The 21,835-nt window shown below is 44.4% G+C and overlaps 2 protein-coding genes across 6 annotated transcripts in view; one reads left to right on the top strand and one right to left on the bottom strand.

Moving 5' to 3' along the window:
- Positions 1 to 11,644, bottom strand: part of wdr3 (WD repeat domain 3) — a 16,701-nt gene extending 5,057 nt beyond the window's left edge. The window contains exons 1-19 of one of the 2 annotated variants that reach the window (XM_062534461.1): positions 11,560 to 11,644; positions 10,828 to 11,042; positions 10,346 to 10,555; positions 9,833 to 9,951; positions 9,607 to 9,685; positions 9,072 to 9,167; positions 8,464 to 8,568; positions 7,459 to 7,560; positions 6,955 to 7,055; positions 6,573 to 6,674; positions 5,747 to 5,977; positions 4,853 to 4,946; positions 4,478 to 4,579; positions 4,009 to 4,091; positions 3,647 to 3,785; positions 1,789 to 1,845; positions 1,554 to 1,654; positions 781 to 892; positions 221 to 355 (exon numbers count right to left, since the gene is read on the bottom strand). In XM_062534461.1, coding sequence (XP_062390445.1) covers positions 221 to 355; positions 781 to 892; positions 1,554 to 1,654; positions 1,789 to 1,845; positions 3,647 to 3,785; positions 4,009 to 4,091; positions 4,478 to 4,579; positions 4,853 to 4,946; positions 5,747 to 5,977; positions 6,573 to 6,674; positions 6,955 to 7,055; positions 7,459 to 7,560; positions 8,464 to 8,568; positions 9,072 to 9,167; positions 9,607 to 9,685; positions 9,833 to 9,951; positions 10,346 to 10,555; positions 10,828 to 11,001 — 2,142 coding nt within the window. In that variant the 5' untranslated portion in view covers positions 11,002 to 11,042; positions 11,560 to 11,644. Of the gene's footprint in view, positions 1 to 220; positions 356 to 780; positions 893 to 1,553; positions 1,655 to 1,788; positions 1,846 to 3,646; positions 3,786 to 4,008; positions 4,092 to 4,477; positions 4,580 to 4,852; positions 4,947 to 5,746; positions 5,978 to 6,572; positions 6,675 to 6,954; positions 7,056 to 7,458; positions 7,561 to 8,463; positions 8,569 to 9,071; positions 9,168 to 9,606; positions 9,686 to 9,832; positions 9,952 to 10,345; positions 10,556 to 10,827; positions 11,043 to 11,555 lie in introns of both variants that reach the window. The other variant, XM_062534460.1, reaches the window with a different exon arrangement.
- Positions 11,645 to 12,081: 437 nt separating this feature from the next.
- The window catches only part of gdap2 (ganglioside induced differentiation associated protein 2), a 29,850-nt gene continuing 20,096 nt past the window's right edge, over positions 12,082 to 21,835 (top strand). The window contains exons 1-7 of one of the 4 annotated variants that reach the window (XM_062534458.1): positions 12,082 to 12,343; positions 13,660 to 13,890; positions 16,046 to 16,185; positions 16,548 to 16,701; positions 18,599 to 18,687; positions 20,207 to 20,283; positions 20,932 to 21,091. In XM_062534458.1, coding sequence (XP_062390442.1) covers positions 13,694 to 13,890; positions 16,046 to 16,185; positions 16,548 to 16,701; positions 18,599 to 18,687; positions 20,207 to 20,283; positions 20,932 to 21,091 — 817 coding nt within the window. In that variant the 5' untranslated portion in view covers positions 12,082 to 12,343; positions 13,660 to 13,693. The remainder of the gene's footprint in view (positions 12,344 to 13,659; positions 13,891 to 16,045; positions 16,186 to 16,547; positions 16,702 to 18,598; positions 18,688 to 20,206; positions 20,284 to 20,931; positions 21,092 to 21,835) is intronic. The other 3 variants (XM_062534457.1, XM_062534456.1, XM_062534459.1) reach the window with 3 other exon arrangements.

Below are 21,835 nucleotides of genomic sequence, written 5' to 3'. Positions count from 1 at the left end.
AACTAAATACACACACACAGAACCATCGTATAGAGCACCCAAGCAGACACACACACACACACACACACACACACACACACACACAAACAAACACTAACACACACAACCAAATTCAATCATTGTTTCCTCTTCCAAATGAGCTGACCGCACACAGAGTGTTTCTCAATATAACCCCAAAGGCCCTGGACACTGCTAGCGTGCTGGAGGGCGCAGGCCTCACCATCTCCTTCTCCTCCTCCAGGATGATGGGCTCTCTGGTGCGGTCCCACAGGCGCAGGGACTTGTCATGGGAGGACGACACGATGTGGTCCCCGTTGGGACTGATGGCCAGGCACCACACCTCCCGATGGTGGCCCTGAGATCAGACGGACACACACAAACACGCGCGCCCACACACACACACACACACACACACAAACACACATGCACACAAACAAACAGTTAATTTTGGGCCATTTCAGGACAAGAAACAGCAGGGTGAATGCTACGCAAACTAAAAGTGTGAAAAAGTGGAAAGTGTAATTAAAACACTACGATTCACAAAAACACACACACACACACACACACACACAGATGGCTGACAAAAAAAAATCTAATTAAATAGCCAGGTGGAGCTATTTACAGCATGCATCCCATTGGGTTTCCTCATGTTTTCCATTCACACACACAAATATATACACTCACACACACACTCTTTCACCCCGTAACCTCCCAGGATATGACTAGCAAGCACACATGGGAACGGAATAAAAAAAGGGGGAACATTTTGGGCCATGTCACCTCCAGAGTCTGGATGTGCTCAAACTTGTCGGCGTCCCACTGTTTGATCTTCTTATCCTTCCCCGCCGTAAAGAACAGATGGGTCTTGGGGACAAACTGGAGAAACATGACGCTTGGGAAAAGAGGGGAGGGGTGGGGGGCAAAGACAGATGAAAGAGAGAAAAAAAACACAATGATTGGAAGGAGGAAAGCACCGAATGACAAAAAAAATTGTGACTTTGCAGGGCCATATGTGACTGACGTTATTTTTGTCATTTTTTTCCCCTGTCGCATCTCAAGTTTCTCTTCGTCAGACGCTAACACAGTCAATCAAATGTACGTCCTGAGTTGGTTGGAAGTCATTAGGGTTCTAGAGTTTCTTTTATAATGAACAAACCATTTGTTTGTACTTACATTTAGTAAGTAAGTAAGTAAACAGACATATCAAGGTATACAGGTAAGTATTAGACTAAGAGAGGTCTGGACACTGTAATGTGTGATACCCTAGAGATCTGCTTGGGGAAATTCAACATCTTGTCTCGTGTCATTAGTCAGATAGCCAATAGTCCTAACATTAGTTAAGATGGCCAATAATGCTAACATTAGCTTAGATAGCCAATAATGCTAACATTATTAGTTTAATAACCAATGCTGCTATTATTAGGTGAACTAGCCAAATGCTAACATTAGTTTAGATGTAGTGAAATGAAAGACCATCATAGACACTGTTTGAGGAGGGATTAATCAATCAGCATGTGCGCACACACACACAGCAGGCTGCTCCTGATGTTTACCTGTCATCGTGTGCAAACATGGAACGGTGACAGTCACCAAAGTCCAGGCCCCAGATCTTCACGTTCCGGTCAGCTGAGCCCGTGGCTATCAATCCACTGTCCTGCAGAGCAGAGCAGAACAGAAGAGATCAAGAGTTTTTCAGCGTGACAGGAAATATGAAGACAGACAAAGACATAAGAGACATGAACTGGACTGAAAAGGCCAACAGAGGGGTCTGATGAGTCGGGTACGTACGTGTGAGATGTCCAGGCAGAGGACGGGGAGCTTGTGTCCATATAGAGACAGGAAGAACTGAAAGAGACACAACAGAGACAGTTAGGACTAAGGACATGTCCAGGGACAGTTGTTGATGAAGGGAATCTCCATAATGGATCTAACAACTACAATTACAGTTTCTATTATACTGTATAATTATATAATATATTTTATAATATATTTATATTATAAAATTTCACTCCAGTGCTGAAACAAACTCCAGTGCTCGCCCAAATTGTTCAGTCTACATGACTACATTGTTTGTGACTTCTTTTACTGTAGCAGACCTGCCGACTAAATATGTTGAGTACATCTATTTAGTTCATCTTGGCCTACATGCACATGGAGCCATCCTACAGTTTGAATGAGTTGACATTCATATTCAAAATTAAGAGACCACTGCCAATTTGAACATGACCGTCGAAATACAGCAGCCATGCCATGCATCCAAATAATATATATATTCGAATACCCAATCGGTACAAATTACAAAATAACACTTTGTATTTATATTAAATACAATAAATATAAGTATAAATATTTTACATCAGAAATACTGTCCATGCCTGATTGTCAACTCATTCGAATGTCACTCAGCAATGTGCAGTGGTGTCTTAATAATTTAGAGGGATCAGGACAGACCAGAAGGCATGCCACAAATATCGGTCGTTTAGGGACACCACCTTGTGTGGCAAAATGTGTTGTTGACTGAGTGATGGAAATGACATCTGTCAAGACTGTATAAGAAGTGTAACTTGTATTGTAACGTCAGACTGTATCTGTCAGCCACATGACGCATGTCTACGGCACTGTAAATAAAGCCCTCTGAAGAATTCAACAGAAGACTGACTGCCGACTGACCAATCCTGAAAACTTAGAATCACAACATATTTAATTCACCTGAATATAGGCTACAGTAACTACTACAGTACTGTAGTACAGTGTACAGTACAGTAGCAGAACAGTTGATGCCTTAACCTACAATAACCTGCAAGTTTTGTCTTTCTATTTTTTTATACATTCAATGTTCTGTTACCTGCTGACAAATGCAAATTACAGATTGTGTTAAAGAATTTTAATTGCAACCCGTTTCTTTCAAATAGCGGTGTCTTTTCTCCATCTGTGAGGCTGAAATAATCACATTATCCCAACTAAAATGATCGGTGCTTGATTATTTGTTCTCGCCCCAATACACAAGGACAATGATCAAAGACAAAACTAATTGAACACTTATCAATGACGAGCTCAAAATATTTTGCCTCGATCCATTGTCAGATTTGTTGTTAATGGCTAAATTTGGCCTTGGAAAGGTCTGCACTTCCTGAGCATCTTTTAGTTATGAAAACTTTTCCAACACATGGAAAATATTGTGCATACTGAAATAACTGGTAAATACACTGTATTGCCAAAAGTATCGGGTCACCTGCCTTGACTCACATGTGAATTTAAGTGACATTCTTAATCTGTAGGGATTAATATGACGTCAGTCCACCCTTTGCAGCTATAACAGCTTCAACTCTTCGGGGAAGGCTTTCCACAAGAATTAGGAGTGTGTTTATGTGAATTTTTGACCATTCTTCCAGAGGCACATTTGTGAGTTCACACACTGATGTTGGACGAGCTGACTGGCTCTCAGTCTCTCAAACAAAATGTGATGGTGCGTACTGTGCTTGTATTGCGTTGTGGTATTATGTGTACATGGCATTGGCTGCCTTGACAATTCCAGGGTGGAACACCTCTTGGTTCCATTGTGTGCTGGTGAAGCACGTTACTGGGAACTGGGAGCCATGGGAGAGCCATGGGAGAGCCGTGGGAGAGCCGTGGGAGAGCCCACTACCTTGAGTGTGTCCACGTAGAAGACCTTGACGGTGCAGTCGAGCAGGGACACGGCCAGCAGCCGGTGGTCTGGACTGAAGCGCACACACAGCACGTCCTCGTCCAGCTGCAGAGTGCGCATGTGTTTCAGTGTCAACCTCCTACACGCGCGCACGCGCACACACACACACACACACACACAGAGACGTAGACACACACACACAGACACTTAAGTGAATAAAAAATCCTAGTCACACTCTCACTGAGAAACCAAATTGGCCTGATAAGAGTATGGCCCCCGTAACACTTGGAAAGATTCACATTGTTCTGCTGACATAATTAACCTCATCCTTTACTTCTAAGAGATAAGGGTTTTTTTCTCACTTTTGTCCACCCAGCTCGTCCTTTATCAGCTCAAAGTCCCAGAACTTCACAGTCTTGTCTGCACCACCAGTCACGATGCCCCTCTGCACGTGAACACACAACATAATCAGTATATCAGACAGACACACACACACACACAGACACAGTATCTGCAGTCAATAGAATTCAATTGATTAATGATTGGTCCTGGTCTAGGAGCATATGAACCAAGACCCATTGTTTAGCCAGTAACAGATTAAAACATGTCAAACGTGTCTAGCTAAGTGAGAGTAAATGTAGCTGTGTGATAACTCAATTAAATTGTACTCATAGAGCACAACATACTGTATCTTATGCTATCTGCTTCAGCCAGCTGGGTAGAGCAAGGTCCTACACTCTCAACTAAATCATGATGTGATGCACGTCAGAAGACGCGACTAGCATTCTGCACTTCCTCTGCGTGAGGTGGAGTGTAGTGGGAGGGGCGTACCTGGTCAGGTGCGAGGCACATGGACCACAGCGCGCCACTGTGAGCGTCTGTCGTCTCCAGCAGGCTGCCTGAGGACAGCTCAAAGACCTGGAGCTTTCCCGACTGAGAGAGAGAGGGAGAGAGAGAGAGAGAGAGAGAGGGGGAAAGAGAGAGAGAGAGAGAGAGAGAGAAAGAGACAGAGAAAGACAGGGTGAGCGAGAAAGAGAAAGACAGGGTGAGCAAGAGAGAGAGGGAGAGAGGGAGAGAGGGAGAGAAAGAGAGAGGTACAGTTAGACAGAGAGCGGCACATGACATGACAAGGAGATCAAGTTGTAAAGTCCATCCACTTCTACTTCGCACATGATCTTGTCCTAGCGGTCACTGAAATGACCTTACCTTGGAGCCCAAGATGATCTGCCGATCTCCGGGGACGAACAGGGAGCAGAGGGCGTACTCACAGGCCATGGTGCGCACCACCTGCAGAGTGGCCCTGAGGCAGGGAGGAGGAGGACGGAGGGAGGGGTCAGAGAGGAAGGTCAGAGAGGAAGTGGTCAGACAGGAAGTGGTCAGAGAGGGGGTGTTGATCTGATTTGATGCAGGACATAGGACACAGGACCTATACCGTTGACTTGCGCTAGCTCAGCACCAGCTTAGTACCGGCCAACCCTGCAGCTATACGGACTGGATGAAATGTGCTGAAAACGGTCTCCACTGACCTATATCGACCCCCTGGCTAAGTTGGAAATGAGGTCCTATGTCCAAAATTCCAAACTATTGCTTTAATGGCTGACTAACTAAGCAGCACATGTTGAGATCAGGTCTCAACATGTGCTGCTGGGTCTAGACCCAGGTCTAGACATTCTTTTACGTTGGAGCAAGCAGTATCTGAGTATCTGACATCTTAAATGTGATATAACCTCCTAACAAGAAATAGCTTTCATTGCACGTTACTTGGTGTTGAATCTAGAGACCCTAATTTTAACAACAGGCAAAATGTAAGGTCTTAATTTAATAATGAGGGGAAAATCAATACGCCATTTTAACATCACGGGTAAAACCTTAAGCATTAAACAGTCCACTCAATACTTCCAAATGCAACACAATAGCCATAGTTCATGCACAAGAGGTTTTTCACTTATCCGTCCATTTAAATGAGGCCTCTACCTCTCTTGACATTCCTGCCATACAGTCACACACACACACACACACTTGCAACCATATACACACGCACACACATACATACACACAACACACACATTTAAATGAGGGCTGTCTCTTGAGAACACATACCTGTTCCACACCTTGACCGTCTCCCCCGAGGCCGAGAGGATGGCCGTGTTCTCGGAGCTGAAGGCCAGCGTGCGGGCGTCGGTGCGGTGGCCGCCCAGCGTCAGGCGCGAGGTCTTCTCGCCAGCGGGCACCTGGTCGCTGGGCCGGAGCGAGTACGTCTCCACCGTGTTGTTCTGCAGCAGCAGCGCCAGCCTCAGGTCACCAGTGGGCAGTGACAGGCAGTCCACAGACCTGAGGACCACAGAGATACTCCCATTAACACTAACACAGTGACCACATATTACTCAGGCAGTCCACAAACCTGAGAACCACAGAGATACTCCCATTAACACTAACACAGTGACCACATATTACTCAAGCAGTCCACAGACCTGAGAACCACAGAGATACTCCCATTAACACTAACACAGTGACCACATATTACTCAAGCAGTCCACAGACCTGAGAACCACAGAGATACTCCCATTAACACTAACACAGTGACCACATATTACTCAGGCAGTCCACAAACCTGAGGACCACAGAGATACTCCCATTAACACTGACACCACCCAACAGATACTGTACTACTCTGACCATATATTATTACTCAGGCAGTCCACAGACCTGAGAACCACAGGGAGAGGGATTGCAATACACTAATGTATATGCATTACACCAACCTACACTCCATTTAATTCAATCAGAGTTAAACAGAAGGTAAAAGTGCAATTAACCGTTCCCACTCATGTGGGAGCCATAACCACTCACTTTGGAGAGCCATAACCACAAAGAAAATGGCAGTGTGTGTGTGTGTGTGTGTGTGTGTGTGTGTGTGTCTCCTCACCTGATCTTGGCGGATGCCCTGAGTGTGAGCAGTCGGAAGATCTCGTCGCTCAGCTTCCTCTCCACGCTGGCCTCTGCAGCCTCCTCCCCCGCCTCCTGTGCCCTGCACCACACACCAAACACCGAGGAGACGCGTGTCAACACACGGCCTTTGCTCTCTGACCGCAATGTCAATTACTAGCACAACAATACAATAACAATACATCTCCTCAGGGGCAGCACCAATACTAGACCACATTAAGCCACAAAATTACCCCATAAAGATTACACCAAGGCAGGCAGCCGACAGTTGCCATAAATTGCCATAAATTCATAAATGCCATTGACTTCAATGCTTTTGGGAGACGTTGAACATGATGGTAGTCGACTGGAGCATTACGTACTTCAAGGCCTTCTTCTTGGCCTTCTTGAGCTTTTTGTCCATCTTCTTCTGGATCTCCTCTTCAGGCAACACGGAGAACACCTCTAGACCGTTATCAGTACCCTGAGGACCCCAATAGAGCACATCAATCCCAATAGCACACATCTATCATGAACCAGCTTCTACTATGAATATTGTGAATAGTGACATATCATTTATTTGTCAATGTCATGCATCTGAGGTGCATTCAAATTCGCAAACATAGGCCACCTAACTGCAAACACTCGCTAACAGTTTGAGGGGGTAGTTCACATCTGTTCATACAAACATGTTTGCGGTGAATGTTTGCCCCTGTTCAAGGAATTTGAAAACACCTCTGGTCTAGTCTTGTAATTCAGCTCATATATTTAACGGTAAGCAGTCCCTGTAGTGGGCTAATAACAGCTTTTTATACGTTCAATATTGTGTGTGAAAGCAGACAGGACATGGCTGAATGTCATTACGGTTAGTGCAGGTCCACACTTACGTGACACAGCAGGACCCTGGCTTTGGGGTCGGCCATGAGGGACACCACTCGGTCCCGACCCTCTCGGAGGATGGAGCCGGCCTTCTTACAGCTCAGGATCCTCTGTGGAGACATCAGGACATGACGGCAGGTCAGGAGAGCAGTCCACTCTCGCAACACTCCAGACACAAACTCGCAACCTCTCATACGTGACGCAGGCGTGCTGCTGGCTACCATTATGAACTCGACTTTGGTTCTAATCCCATAAAACTGGAAGACTCTGGAAAAGCATCTGCTTCTTCTTGTGCTTTTTGCCTTCACTTATTTACACTGAGTGCATCCAGTGTGGGAACAATGTGCTAGCATTTCAATGTGCTCAGGAAAGTGGTATGGCATCTGTGCCTTAGGGCCCATACAATGCTTGGGAACAAAGGAGCAGTGACTGTGTGGTCGACTGATATTGATCAGAACTGTGCTCTGGACATTCCAGAGTGAAAAACATCTGTTGATGCCGGATGAAGCTGGTTTTGTTGACGTAAGCCAATACAAAAAAAAACTTCTAACTGTTCACATCAGAAAAAAAAGCTCTTCTGCTTGAGACTCTGACTCAGAACTTTAAGATCTAATCTTCATCGAGGCCTTTGTGAGTATGATCTTTTTTAACACAGTCTAAAGCCGATATCTTACATCGGTCGGGTCTGATGTCTCCTGTCATAGCATAACAAAGTTGAAAACCACACTAGCTCTTGCAAAACTCTTTACTGGAGCGTGTCTTCAAAAGTAGGTGTTTCAGCCCTAGGCCATCATCAGCATAGCAAAGCTCCATGATGAGCACTGGTTTGGTTGGGCAGGCTTGGCTGAAGGTGGGAATGCTCAAATAAGGCAAATGATCATAATCGTGATTATTTTAGTTTCGATTATCTAACACAATTACTTATTAACTTGTCTAAAGGCACAGCCCTACTTGACTGAGTGATGTTTGATAGGGAGTCTACTGAGACTGTTCGCGCGGCTGCAGTGAGTTACCTCTTCCAGTTCATCGTCAGCACCTCCGTCACTGCCATCATCGTCCTCATCATCATCGAGGAGGCTTTTGCCTTTCTTCTGTTGCGGCTCCCCCTCCTCCTTCCCCTGTGAAAACACACGTTCAACAGCACATTAACATTACATGATGCAGCTGTGTGCAACAGTGATTTATGCAGCACAGATTCTGATTGCTGATTGCAATCCTAGGATGCTAAATGCTGCAGTCATGGGAAAAATCTCTTAATGACTGACAGCATGCAGCCAGAATGACTTACCATCTGTAATATAAGGTATTGGCTTTATTTTCAATGAAAAGATTAGCCAGCATACACCACTACTGATTCACTTCTACATTTTCCCCTATTAGGATCCATCAAACACTACACCTGGCTATCAATCAGTGGCCTTAGTTCTTTGCCAGCTTTAAAAACACAGCCTTTCTTGTCTTTTTTGTCTTTTGGAAATTGTAGCACGCTGAAAATGGCTAAGAGCCTAAATACGTCCATCTACTGTCTTACTTCCAATAAATTACAGACAGAGTTTACACTTTAGTGCTTTTTCTGTTTCCTATTGCATGTTAGTTCCTCCTAACAGCAGGCTCCGCTCACCTGGTCCAGGTAGGTGATGTCCCAGGCCCTGAGCTCACTGTCCGCCGAGCCCGTCAGCAGTCTGTTCTCCTGGTTGAGCAGGGCCAACCCCCACACCTGACGGACACAGAACAAGATCCAATGAAACCTCATGGAACTGTGCCATTAAACAATGACTGGCTACAGTCTGTATTCATCATCCACTGCCACAGACAGCGATCTCAATTTGAAACATATCGGTTAGTTAGTGTAGTAACTTAGTCCTTACTTAGTACTGCTACTTATACACAGTAATATGAAAAAAGACAAAAAAGAGCAACACTCCTCACATAACCAATGGTATCTGGTTTATTGAGGAGAAGACATTTCAGTTGGTCAGATGAAGGTCTGACTGACGTCAACATCAAGCTCTCTTTTTCTCATTTTGTGTTAAATGTCTTGCATTTAGGAATCGAACGCCTTTACATTCTACAATCAGACTTAGGAAGATTTTAGTGGAACGCATGAACATAACACACACACACTGTCTGCATCTCATAACGCATCCCATTCTCACCTCGCTGCGATGTCCCACCATGGTCCTGAAACAATGCTGAGTGTCCAAATCCCACCATTTCACAAAGCTGTCTTTTGAGCTGGAGGTAGAGGAGGAAACGTTATCAAATATCACTCATGAACTACACTGACCACATCCTAAGAATGCATTACATCAAAACAGAACCAAATGAGCATTTGTGGGAAATTCAACTTGTCTACTTGATGCCATATATTTTGAGTGATACCTGGTGACCAGTAGGTTTTTCTCCTTCAGGAAGAGGACTTGAGTAATGGCATCCTTGTGTCCTTTAAGTCTGTACAGACCGCACTCATTTATCACGTCCCAAACGATCACATCAGTGTCCTGCAATAGCAAGATGAATAGAGGCACAATTAATAGCATATAGTAGATTCAAAGAGCATTTTATGCTCACTATCATGCATTAAATATAAGAATATTAATTAAGTACTGGCTATATGTGAAATGCTGATACATTTTACGCTTGTCTAATTAAGCTGTATCCTTAAATGTTCTTGAAGTATGAGAAATACAGAAAACATGGCAACATCTAAAGAAAGATAAACAACACATGGACTTCAGTTATTGATGAACACTGACCAACACTATTCTATAAGTAAATAAAGAGTAAATAAGGAGTGCCTAAAACAAAAGCTGGAAAAAGTAGAAAAAATCCATCATCATTACTGGGTATTGGGTAACACACAAACAATACAATCCAACTACATCCAAGCCTTACCCGTGATCCAGTCACAAGGCGGGCACCTAGTGAATCATACTGGATGGCTGTGACTGCAGTTTTGTGGCCATTGAAGGACACATTGCTTTCACCATTGAGCAGGCTGAAGATGCGCACACTGCCGTCTTCATACCCCACAGCGACGTGGATGCCATCAGGTGATGCACACAGGTGTGTTACTTCATGCTTCTTCCCTTCAAGAATCAGCACCTGCCACAGGTAAGGAACACCAAGTACATCGATCGGGACATTTCAATTGTTGAAGATTCAATCAATGGAGTAAACACTATGTACAATGTTCGAATAGGAGTAGGAATTGGAAGTCATGAAATCCAAGAGGACACAAGACAAACCTCTCAAAAAGAATCATAACACCTTGTGCACTTACATAAGAGTTACAACCATGACAGAGCTGGGTGTTCCTGATATTAATATGACACACACACACCACATTAGTTTGCAGCAGGATGCACTGACTATACCTTCTCTGCTTTTCGCACGTCCCATATGAAGACATGTTCGCAGGCTGCTACAGCAACAAACCGCCCCTTCTCGCCTCCCCTAATGGTTACATAGGCGATGTTGGCTTTGGGACTCCCTATCACTCCGAACACGGCGCTGGGGACGTAACGTAGGTACTGCTTCGTCAACCCCATGGCAAGACGCCACAAGGGTTTAATACACTGCAACTGGTGGTCTGCGTAAATGGAGAACAATGTTAAGACACAGTCAAGGTGCAAATGTAGAGAGACACAAATGCTAGTGCTGCGTTGCTACAGCTGATGTGCAGCGAAGGAACGCCGTTAACTTAATTTTGACAGTAAAAGAGCACATATGACCAACTCTCAGTTTCTCTGTAAGTCATGCAACAGGAATACTAGTTATTTTAGCCCTCATCAGCTTCTCCAAATGACCATACCGTAGCCTACGTAGACCTATTGAAAAGCTGAATAGAACACTGCGTTAAGTTTCAGTGTTCCTCAAGGATCCCCGAGGATAAGTTAGATAAAATGTTAACATTCATTGGTTTCTTAGCTTAACAGCTAGCTAGCTAGCCTCCAACGAAGAGAACTCGGCACGAGTCAACATGAACCACGTGTTTCTCATTTATACGTGTTATTCCATATATTGGCAATTAACACACCTATAAACACATAGAAGAGTTAAGGTTATGATGACATGAATTCTGTTGTAGTTTTTGCTATCTTACCTACTCGTAAATTAGCGAATTTTGTGGATCAAGGATGTGAACATGGGAGAATGATGGAAGATGGTATTCCGAGTGATGAGTAAGACAACTGGATGGAATACCGAGTAATCGATTTCATTTAGAAGGATGTTTCTACTTTACTTTAGATTACTCTTTTTATATTTACACATAAAGATGATATGCGGAATCATTATTTGTAAATACATTATATTGGACCACTCACGAATTGATTGGCAAAAAAAAGTATCATGTATGCTTCATAGATTGCTTTGGACTTGGACTTGCACTGCTGCTGTTCTCCGAAGTTAGTTATCGATATGTTTACGGGACATGGATTCTCTAATTCCCGCTACGTGTGCTTAGTGTAAAATACATTAATTATATGTTATGATCAAATAGTAGAATTGAGACCAAATATTACACAAGCTGTAGTTGTAGGCAGACTACGTTTAAAATCCAGAGTGCCAATACATCGAGTGTCCCTAAATTCCAATCCGGAAGTAATGATTTCTGCTTGGTCGTTGTTGTGAATCAGCTGATCAAGAACGCACGCTTAATGACTAACCATAGTAAATGTGACGATGTGTTGATCTTAGCTAACTGCTGACTGTTTGCTAAATCAAGGTTTGCAATGGTTGTGTAAAAACGGAATAGCACGAGATTACTAACAATGGAGCTATTCGCTTAAGGGAACTATATTATCTGGGATCTTTCAGCATTTGATTTAGTTGTCCCTTCTTTGCCAAGACGCTGTTAATCGTAGCCTACACCGGTTGAAGGTTGAGCAGGTAGGTATTTTTTTTATTAGCCTATTTTACTCATTTGTAATCTGATTCCTGTAACTTGCCCTCGCTACATTATGTCTTTGTGTTGATTACTTGGAGGCAATCATTTTCTGTCGGTAAAAGTTGTTCTCTGGGTCATAAAGCAACGAGTTATTTACTGATGACACATCAATCTGGGAGTTAACGCGTTAGAGAGTGGGGAGCAATTCACTGACTGATGCATAAGGCCAAGCAAGGTTTGGGATTCATGTAAACAAGGATGGCTCATTTAAAAAGTCGATCCAAATCACAAAGAATGTTCTGCCTGTTGTAGACCTAATACTCGGCTACAGGTCATAATATTTCAAATTGAATTCATCCGGCTGAAAATGAACTTGAAGATATCTTCGGTCTGGTCTGTGTTTCGTTTTATTGGCAGTATGGATTGCATGAATAATTTGATCAGCCGGTGTAGGATAATGTTTCTTGAAAACAGACGAATTACACACTCCCCTTATGCCTTCTTTGGTAGGCTATATCCTCTCAACGAGCAATATGTCTCTAGACTCCAATCAAATTAAACCGAATCACGTCGCCCTCACGCGAACACAACGGAGTCCTGTCCACTCTGTTAGCTGTTCCTAGACAGCGAGCACTTGTGCAGATAGCCGAGTGTTGTAGTGTTTGGGATTTCACATGAAGGATTCGCTCTGTTCATTATTTTGCCTATGTTATCCTCGCTTTTCCCATACTGATACCAAATACCTTTTCTAATCACAATCACACAGTCACATTTCACAAGACAGACATATTCCTTGTTTGATTTTACGATGCTCAAGGATACTGGTTACAGTACCTCTGTTTAGGCTACACAGCTTCAGTTTAATGCAGGGTAATAACTTGCAGGAATCTGACCTTTTGTGGGTTTTTTTGTGTTTTTTTTGTCTTGCACAATAAGATTCCACTATGCATCCTACTCAGTCCCTCTAGTGAAGCACATTAGGTCTATCTATTCTTGTTTATTTGTTGTGTAGATGACACTGTTTGAAGTCCATGTAAGTGAAATTAAAAGCAGTCAAGCATCAGCTATTTGAGCAACTTCCATGCACGAAGGAGTGTTTAAAATGACTTGTGATGTGAAGAATGGAAACTAGGAATCTAATATCCGTAATGTGGCCAGTATAGAGCACCCATTCCAACCTCGCTGTTTGTGACAGTGATGTTCTATTCCTATCCAATTGCCCTGATGCCATTGTGCTCTGTGTGTGTGTGTGTGCGTCTGCGTCGGTGTGTGTGTGTCTGTGCATGCATCTGTGTGTCTGCGTGTATGCTTCACTCAGTAGAGTGCCATAATCCACTGGCCCAGGCAGAAGAATGGATCCGCTGGGAGCTCGATCTCAGTTTGTGGACATCCAGAGCCTGTCCACCTGGGACCAGCCTGCGGAGGTGGAGGAGGAAGAGGAGGAGTCGGAGGAGACCGAGTCGACGGACGGCAGCTCGACCAATCCGCAATGGCCCTTTCCTTCACCGTTCCCCTACCGGGACGACATCAACAGAAAGATTGCGCTCTTGTGAGTTCCTTTTCTCCTCCATTATTCTCTTATCTCATCTTATCTTCTCTTCTCTTTTCTTCTATCTTCTTCACTTCTTCTCTTATCTGCTTCTCTTCTTTTCTCTCTCTCTTCTCATAATACATCTTCTGTAAGTTCCTCCTGAACTATGACCTCTCCCCTTTGAACCCAACACGTGGCTGCTACCCAATGAGCTCCTGTGGAAGCCACATGCTTTTTGTATGGCCTTGTTATCCTCTCTCTATTTCTCTCTCTCTTCCTCCCTCTCTCTCTCACACGCACACACACACACACACACACACACACACACACACACCCACGTGGGTATAAATCCTCTTTGTTGCATGTCCACATGACGGCCTGCCGGGCTTCTGAGTCTGAGGCTGTGGTGGAGGCATTCACAGACGAGCTCACATTCCTGCTGCCGCTTAAAGGGGAAGGCCTCGGCTCATACACAGCAGAAGTCATATTGTTGAAGCTTCATTTCTCTCTCTCTCTCGCACACACACACACACACACACACACACACACACACACACACACACTCATTCATATTCACACTCACACTCACACACACACATGCACACACATATATACACACACACACACATTGAGAGACAGACCCAAAGACAGAAAACAGAAAAGCTCTCATCCCTAAAATGACACTATGTTTACTTCCATTCTCTCTTGTTCTCTCTTGTCTTTTTCATACTGTGAAGACCTGCGTAGCAGCGCTGCAGCCAGCGAAGGGTTAAAACAGTGGTTGTGTCCTCTAATTATAAGCAGTGTTTATACGGTCACCGGCCATGGTAACACCTCCAACCCGAAATGGTCTGGCTTGGCCTCGGCTAGTTCCGTAAACGCATATAGGCCAATTTGCACAAGATGTACAATGTACATTCATTTTTTTTCTTTTTTTTTTTAACTTCTGATAGAGTTAGCATCAGCAGTAAGTGAACATCCTTCCTGTAGAGGGGGCCTCTGTGTGTGTGTGTGTGTGTGTGTGTGTGTGTGTGTGTGTGTGTGTGTGTGTGTGTGTGTGTGTGTGTGTGTGTGTGTGTGTGTGTGTGTGTGTGTGTGTGTGTGTGTGTGTGTGTGTGTGTGTGTGTGTGTGTGTGTGTGTGTGTGTGTGTGTGTGTGTGTGTGTGTGTGTGTGTGTGTGTGTGTGTGTGTCCTGTGCCACAGGCCTCTCTCTTCCCTCTCCCACTTCTGCTCTGGCTACGCTGTGTGGATGTTGCGGCTCGCTGCTTCACCCACTCTCGAGACTCCTTGAGAAATGAGCCATGGTTGTCACATGATCTTTCCTCTCACTCACACACATGCACACACACATGCACACACGTGCGCGCAAACACACACACACACGCTTCCATCACACACTGTTTTGAGACTTCCTCTCAAACTCATGCCCTGTGTGAGGCAACTTGTTTGTTGGAAGTCATGTCTGACCCACCATTCATGTCTGACTAGCTAAAGGATTAGGCTAGCTGCTATTGACAGTAGATGATCATGTTGATTCTGTGTTGTAGTTAAACAATATAGTGTGTTTTGGTTGCTGCTCTTTTGGGTTGAAGGAAAAATATTAGAATATCTGAAATGCTTTTATGATTTTAGTGATTTTTGTCTATATGTTAAAAAGATGTCGAAAATGACACCCATGTGCTCAGGTTTGTTGTTTTATGTCAGAGCTAGTTGAACGGCATCCCTGTTGAAACATCTTGTGAAACTGGCCGTTGCCCATATTTTGCTCAAACTGCACAGCAGTTTTGCCACACACTACTCTTTGATAGACTGAGGCCCTGTGTAATGTCTGATTTTCCCTTTGATCTGGTGTAGCTTTTTTGCCCTCTTCTCACCCTGCGGCTGATTCACAGGAAATGTTTCAGTCACAAGCTTTTAATCAGTGTGTCTGAGTAACAATTGCTTTTAAACCAAAGCTTGTTTTATTCCATGTACATTGTACGTTCTTTTATGTACATCCCTTATAATTATTAGTAATTACACTAATACCGTATTCTTTTTGCTTGCCTTTATATGAAGCACATTGAACTGCTTGTGTATGAAATGTGCTATATAAATGAACTTGCTTTAAGCTGAAACTAAAGTCATGTAGTTTTGTGTCTTAAACTTTGCAATGTCTATCTATTCCTCTCAGCACTGGGGACGTGGCACTCCTGAATTGCACGGCCGTGGTCAACACTACCAACGAGACACTAACGGACAAGAACCCCATCTCCGACAGCATCCACAGACACGCAGGGCCCGATTTGCGAGACGAGCTCCTTAAACTGAAAGGTAGGGGGCGCCACCGAGGTGGTTCTGGTATGGCTCGGGGAAGTGAACCCGATGAATGTTGATGTTGGCTGGGAGGAGCAATTATGATGCTATTCACACACTGATACAGAGAAGTGAAAAATACTCCCTAAAAGTGTGTGTGCGTGTGTGTGTGCGTGTGTGGGCTTTGTTCTCCTTCAGTGATAGTATCAGTATGTAAGAGGGACAGAAAAGAAAGTATGCCTCTGTATGAGTGTATTCATCTCAGGCCACATATTGAGTGCGTAATGACTTCTGTTTGCATATATCACATGCTCATCTGCACTTCCTCGATTGTGTGTGTGTGTGTGTGTGTGTGTGCGCGCGCGCACTTGCTCCTGCAGGATGCCGGACAGGTGAGGCGAAGATGACTGAAGGGTTTAACCTGGCCTCACGCTTCATCATACACACGGTGGGGCCGAAGTACAAGGCCAAGTATCGCACCGCTGCCGAGAGCTCACTCTACAGCTGCTACAGAAACATCATGCAGCTAGCAAAGTAAGAGCCAACTACATTACCCAGAATCACCTGGGATACACTGAATGCCTAAGGACATGCAATACTTCTGAAAAAGAAGGCAGAGTCTTTATTGTGTTACTTCTATAACAAATGACAACAGTAGAGAATACATGTAGCAATAGAAATGATACAGATCCAGTCAGGACAGGACCGACTGTTATGCCTGACACAATGGTAATAATGCCCCAGCCGTGGCGCAACTGGCTGGGGCACCTGCACCGCACGCCGGCGACTCGGGTTCGATTCCCTCCTCGTGGTCCTTTCCAGATCCCACCCCCGCTCTCTCTCCCATTCACTTCCTGTCTTTCTCCACTGTCACTGTCAATAAAGGCATAAAATGGCCAAAAAATATATACTTAAAAAAAAAAACAATTGTAATAATAGAGTGCCTAATCCTGATTTAAAAAAACTGTGTAAGGGCAGGATTAGGGCTGTTTTTGATATTGTGGTGTTTATATTGTGTTTAGAGTCTGCAGGCGCTTCACACCAAATTCACTGTGATACATGGATACTGCAAAGTCATTTTTTAACTCAAAAATGAAGTCAAATCAATCCTCAAAATAACCTTGTATACACTTTTAGTGTTGTCTCATGATGCTTTCAGTCTTTGCCCAGATGCTCTGGGTTTGCGAGCGTGTTTTTAATTTGTGTGTATGTGTGCGTTTGTGGATGAGTGTATTTCTGAGTATGTCTGTGTGTGTTTTGTACTTTTCTGTGTGTGTGTGTGTGTGTGTGTGTGTGTGTGTGTGTGTGTGTGTGTGTGTGTGTGTGTGTGTGTGTGTGTGTGTGTGTGTGTGTGTGTGTGTGTGTGTGTGTGTGTGTGTGTGTGTGTGTGTGTGTGTGTGTGTGTGTATTTGCAAGAGTGTGTGTACAAGTGTCTGTGTCTCTGTGTGAGTGAGCCACAGGCAGCACGACCTGCTGATGGGATGTAATTGAGTTAGCCCGACGGTGTGCTGGGCTCTTTGGTGCTGTGCGAGGCCTCTTTGTGGGACCCTGTTAGTGTGTTAGCGTGTTACTGCGCCACACCTCCAGCTAATTCACTCAGCAAGACCTGCCTGCCTGATAAGGGCCAGCCTGTGGGTTTTGGTCTCACACTGGGGCCTACGTCACCGAGGGTGTGAAACCATCTGTCCATCTGTCAAAATTAGACCGTGTGTGTGTTTGTGGTTGTGAAGATATTGAATGTGTGCGTGCTTCTTAGAAATGTTTGCGATAGTGTTCCCACAATGCGTGTGTGTGTGTACGAAGATGGTGAATGTGTGGTTATTTTGCTTTTTAAAGAATGTTTGTATAGTTTGCTTCTTCTTTATAGTTTGTATGTGTGTGTGTGGATGGCTCTGGCAGTCTGGCTGGTCTTGATTTGGGACAGCAGTTTTAGGAAACATATGCCATCACAGTGAAATGTCGATACACTTAAGTAAACGCTTCAAACAATCGCTACGCTTCAAACGTGTTGAACTCGGCCGAACTCGGATGTTGTTACCAGTTACCAAATTACCAGTGAAAGTGTGACACACCCAGCTCTTGAAATGATAATCTAGTTCTGTGTGTGTGTGTGTGATTCCCAGTTATCGGGCTGCCACTGTATTGATAGCTCCTCTCCACCCTGTGTGTGTGTGTATGTAGTTGCAAGTTTGCGTGACTGTGTTTGTCTCTCTCTCTCTCTCTCTCTCTCTCTCTCTCTCTCTCTCTCTCTCTCTCTCTCTCTCTCTCTCTCTCTCTCTCTCTCTCTCTCTCTCTCTCTCTCTCTCTCTCTCTCTCTCTCTCTCTCTCTCTCTCTCTCTCTCTCTCTCTGTGTCTGTCTGTGTGCTCCCAGTTATTTGGTGTCACCATATTGATCTCCTATTTTCTTCTGTGTGTGTGTGTGTGATTGCAGGGAGCAGGCCATGGCCTCTGTCGGGCTGTGTGTTGTCAGCACGGTGAAGAGAGGCTATCCGCTGGAGGATGCCACACACATCGCGCTCCGTAAGTCACCCTCCATGTTGCTGCTGTCGCCGCCACTCTGTCACACACCTACACACTACTGTCACACACTCTCTAACACACACACTCATCCTAAGGCCCTTATGAAAATGGCACACAGTCAAAAAGTCTAACTAAAGCTAATTTTAATAATGAATTGTTTTGCTAATTGAACGCTGTGGAACACTTTGCTAATTGCACTCGGTGGACAAGACATTCAAGCGCAAAAACAACGCTGTCTGCTCAATGCTCCCGTATGCCACATGACTGCTTTAGTTCACGCGCACAGTCATAGCGTCACACACACACACAGTCATAGCGTCACACACACACACAGTCATAACGTTACACCCATGAAGAGCACATCTCACATGGCAGTTCCTGGAAGTCACATGGGGATTCTTCTCCGTGTGTCCTGTCCACTCATAAGGCATTAAAGCATGTGGGATGAGGCTGAGCAGAGAGAGTGTTCTGTGTAGATCACTCCCTGGTGTTTTCCGTACAAGTGCACGCATAGCCCTCAGGGCCAACTCAAGTGGTGCTCAGGTTCATATTGTCCTCGATTAAGTTCATGGCATTTGGAGCAGGCCTTGAGGGATGAAGAAGATCATTGTAGCTATGTGATGGAGGCAGAGTGGATCCTCCTGGTTACATCTCAAATTAGTAGGAGATTAGTTCCTTGCCTTGCACCTCGTCACTACTCTCAGAACTCTATGACCCTTCACACACTCAAGGAAACTCGAGGAGTGATATTCACACCGACGTGCGGTTTATCATGATCGGTCATTCCACACATGCATCTGCGTTGGCCAGTCACACATGTTTTTGGATGAATCCCCTGGCAAGACTGGCTGTACAGGAACCCGCGAGGGCCAAAAGAAGAGCCAGCCGACTCCATAACACCGACTGAGTGAGCTATCAAGTGTTGAGTTATGGAAAACGAGGACCACCTGACATAACATGAAGGGCCATTTTCAGTTGAAATGTGAAAAATGGGATAAGCGAGACTTTGGCAGTGTTGTCAGTGTCGGAACAGATTTCTTTGGAGTTGGACTTTCTCCTTAATTGGGTGTAGCATCGGCAGCTCAGGCCTTGTAGGGCTGTGCAATGATTCATCCAGACGTGAAGTGATTGAGCCTGAAGGAAAATGATAACCCTTTGAGATAAGGAGACGTTTGCAAAGTTCTCTCTCTGATTGTTAGATGATACCCTTCATTAGATGTGGCCGAAGTATCTCGCCAATCAAAATAGCTGTGTTTTATCATTCAGATACAATAATAGCACTTAAATGGTGAAGAAGGAATGCACATTACTGAAGGGGGAATTTCTGTGGGAGAAAGGGTTTGACCGTCTGTTCGTGAACTACATGAACGTCAGAAACAGTCAGAAACGTTGTTGGCCAGCCACTCAAAATAACTAAACAAATGTCTGCAGGGGAATGTCTGTGTATTGTCCCCAGTGAACTTGATATCTTTGTGTGTGTGTGTGTGTGTGTGTGTTTTGTGTGTACTCTCTCACACAGGAACGGTACGGAGGTTTCTGGAGCTCCACGGCCAAAGCATAGAGACAGTGGTGTTTGCAGTGACGGACACTGAATGGGTATGTGTGTGCTGTGCGTGTATATGTATGTGTGTTACGGTGTATCTGTCTCCATTGTATGGGGTCCTGTCTGCTTTGTCTCGGCCTTAAGGCTGTGGACTGTGTTGTATTCATAGACGCAGAGTGACATTAAGTGGACAGTATCTACAGTGGACAAGCTGCCTTGTGTTACCTGAAGGTGATCTACAGTCAGTGTCTGTGTCTTTACAGACATCAGTGCTCTGGAGACCGTCTGCAGCCTGATGAAAGAATCTGATACAACTCCACATGCACATGTCTAGTGATTTTTATCTGCCATGGAGGAAATGGTTGACATATCTATGATTAAGGATTTATAGCCTTTGTCTTTCAGCCATTTTTGTGTGTGGCTTGTGTGTGTGTTTATTCAATCTTGCAGTGTTTGTGTGGAGTGTCTGTGTAGAATTGAGTTAAGTGAACTAGACATTTTTTTTTGTGAATATATTTTTACTGCTTTCACATAAACAAGACAAAACAAATTATTCACCAAATAGCAATGCATAATGTAAAACGTAGCTGAAAATGAACTAGACATTTGTATGTGTGTGTCCGTGTCCGTATGTGTCCTCATGCTTGCCTGTTCTTTACATACGTGTGTGTGTGTGTGTGTGTGTGTGTGTGTGTGTCCAGCCTGTGTACAGAAAGCTGCTGCCCCTCTACTACCCTCGCTCCGTGGCAGAGGAGCGCCTCAGCCTCCCCCTGCTCCCCGCCGACATCGGGAACTCGGAGGGCGAGCCGGTGGTGCCCGAGAGGCAGATCCGCATCGCCGAGAAGCCCGGGAGTCTGGAGGGTGAGTTCCCAACACCACAGCCCTCTAGAACACCACAGCCTTCTAGAACACCACAGCCTTCTAGAGCACCATAGCCTTCTAGAACAGGAGTGGGCTGCAGCCCACGTAGATAACCCAGGACAAATCTGGAAAAGTGTGAAAAAGTACTTCAATATTGAGACACTGATGATGGGCTAGGCCCGAAACGTTTGCGTTTTTTTTTTGGTTTGTTTGTTTGTTTGTTTGTTTGTTATGGCCTGTAATGCTCTCTCTGCAGTTTTGTATAAATTTCAGCCCCTGAGTGCGGACTCTACTTTTTTGAAAGTATGAAATTATGAAATAGTGTTTTCCAGACCTGATAATGTATAGGTATTTCGGGGAAGGATTTAAAACAACTCTGGACATTTTGCTCATAATATACACACAAAAAGCCGACAATACAGTATTATGATCTGGTCACTCAAGCCACTTGCTGGGGTATTCTGAGACACATTTGACCATGTATCGTTAGTTATGAGTAGTGTAAACACTAATTAGCGCATTGATGCATTCTCTTCTAAATGTTGGGAGTTCTAATCGTTCTAATTCAGTTCTAATCACTGTGATGTTGGCAATTACGGAATCAACTGTAGGCTACACCAAAGATCCTTCATTACTGACAGGATAGAGCAACATAATGCATCTCTATGGAAGCAAAATTCGAACAGTTCCTGTTTGCTTAAAGAGACGTGTCGCAAAGTCGTCATAGTGGGATATCGATCTCTG

This window comes from Sardina pilchardus, chromosome 4 (genome assembly GCF_963854185.1).
Source record: "Sardina pilchardus chromosome 4, fSarPil1.1, whole genome shotgun sequence".
In the NCBI taxonomy this organism is placed as follows: domain Eukaryota; kingdom Metazoa; phylum Chordata; class Actinopteri; order Clupeiformes; family Clupeidae; genus Sardina; species Sardina pilchardus.
The sequence above is the reverse complement of the archived record's forward strand: the minus strand, read 5'-3'. Positions and strand labels throughout refer to the sequence as shown.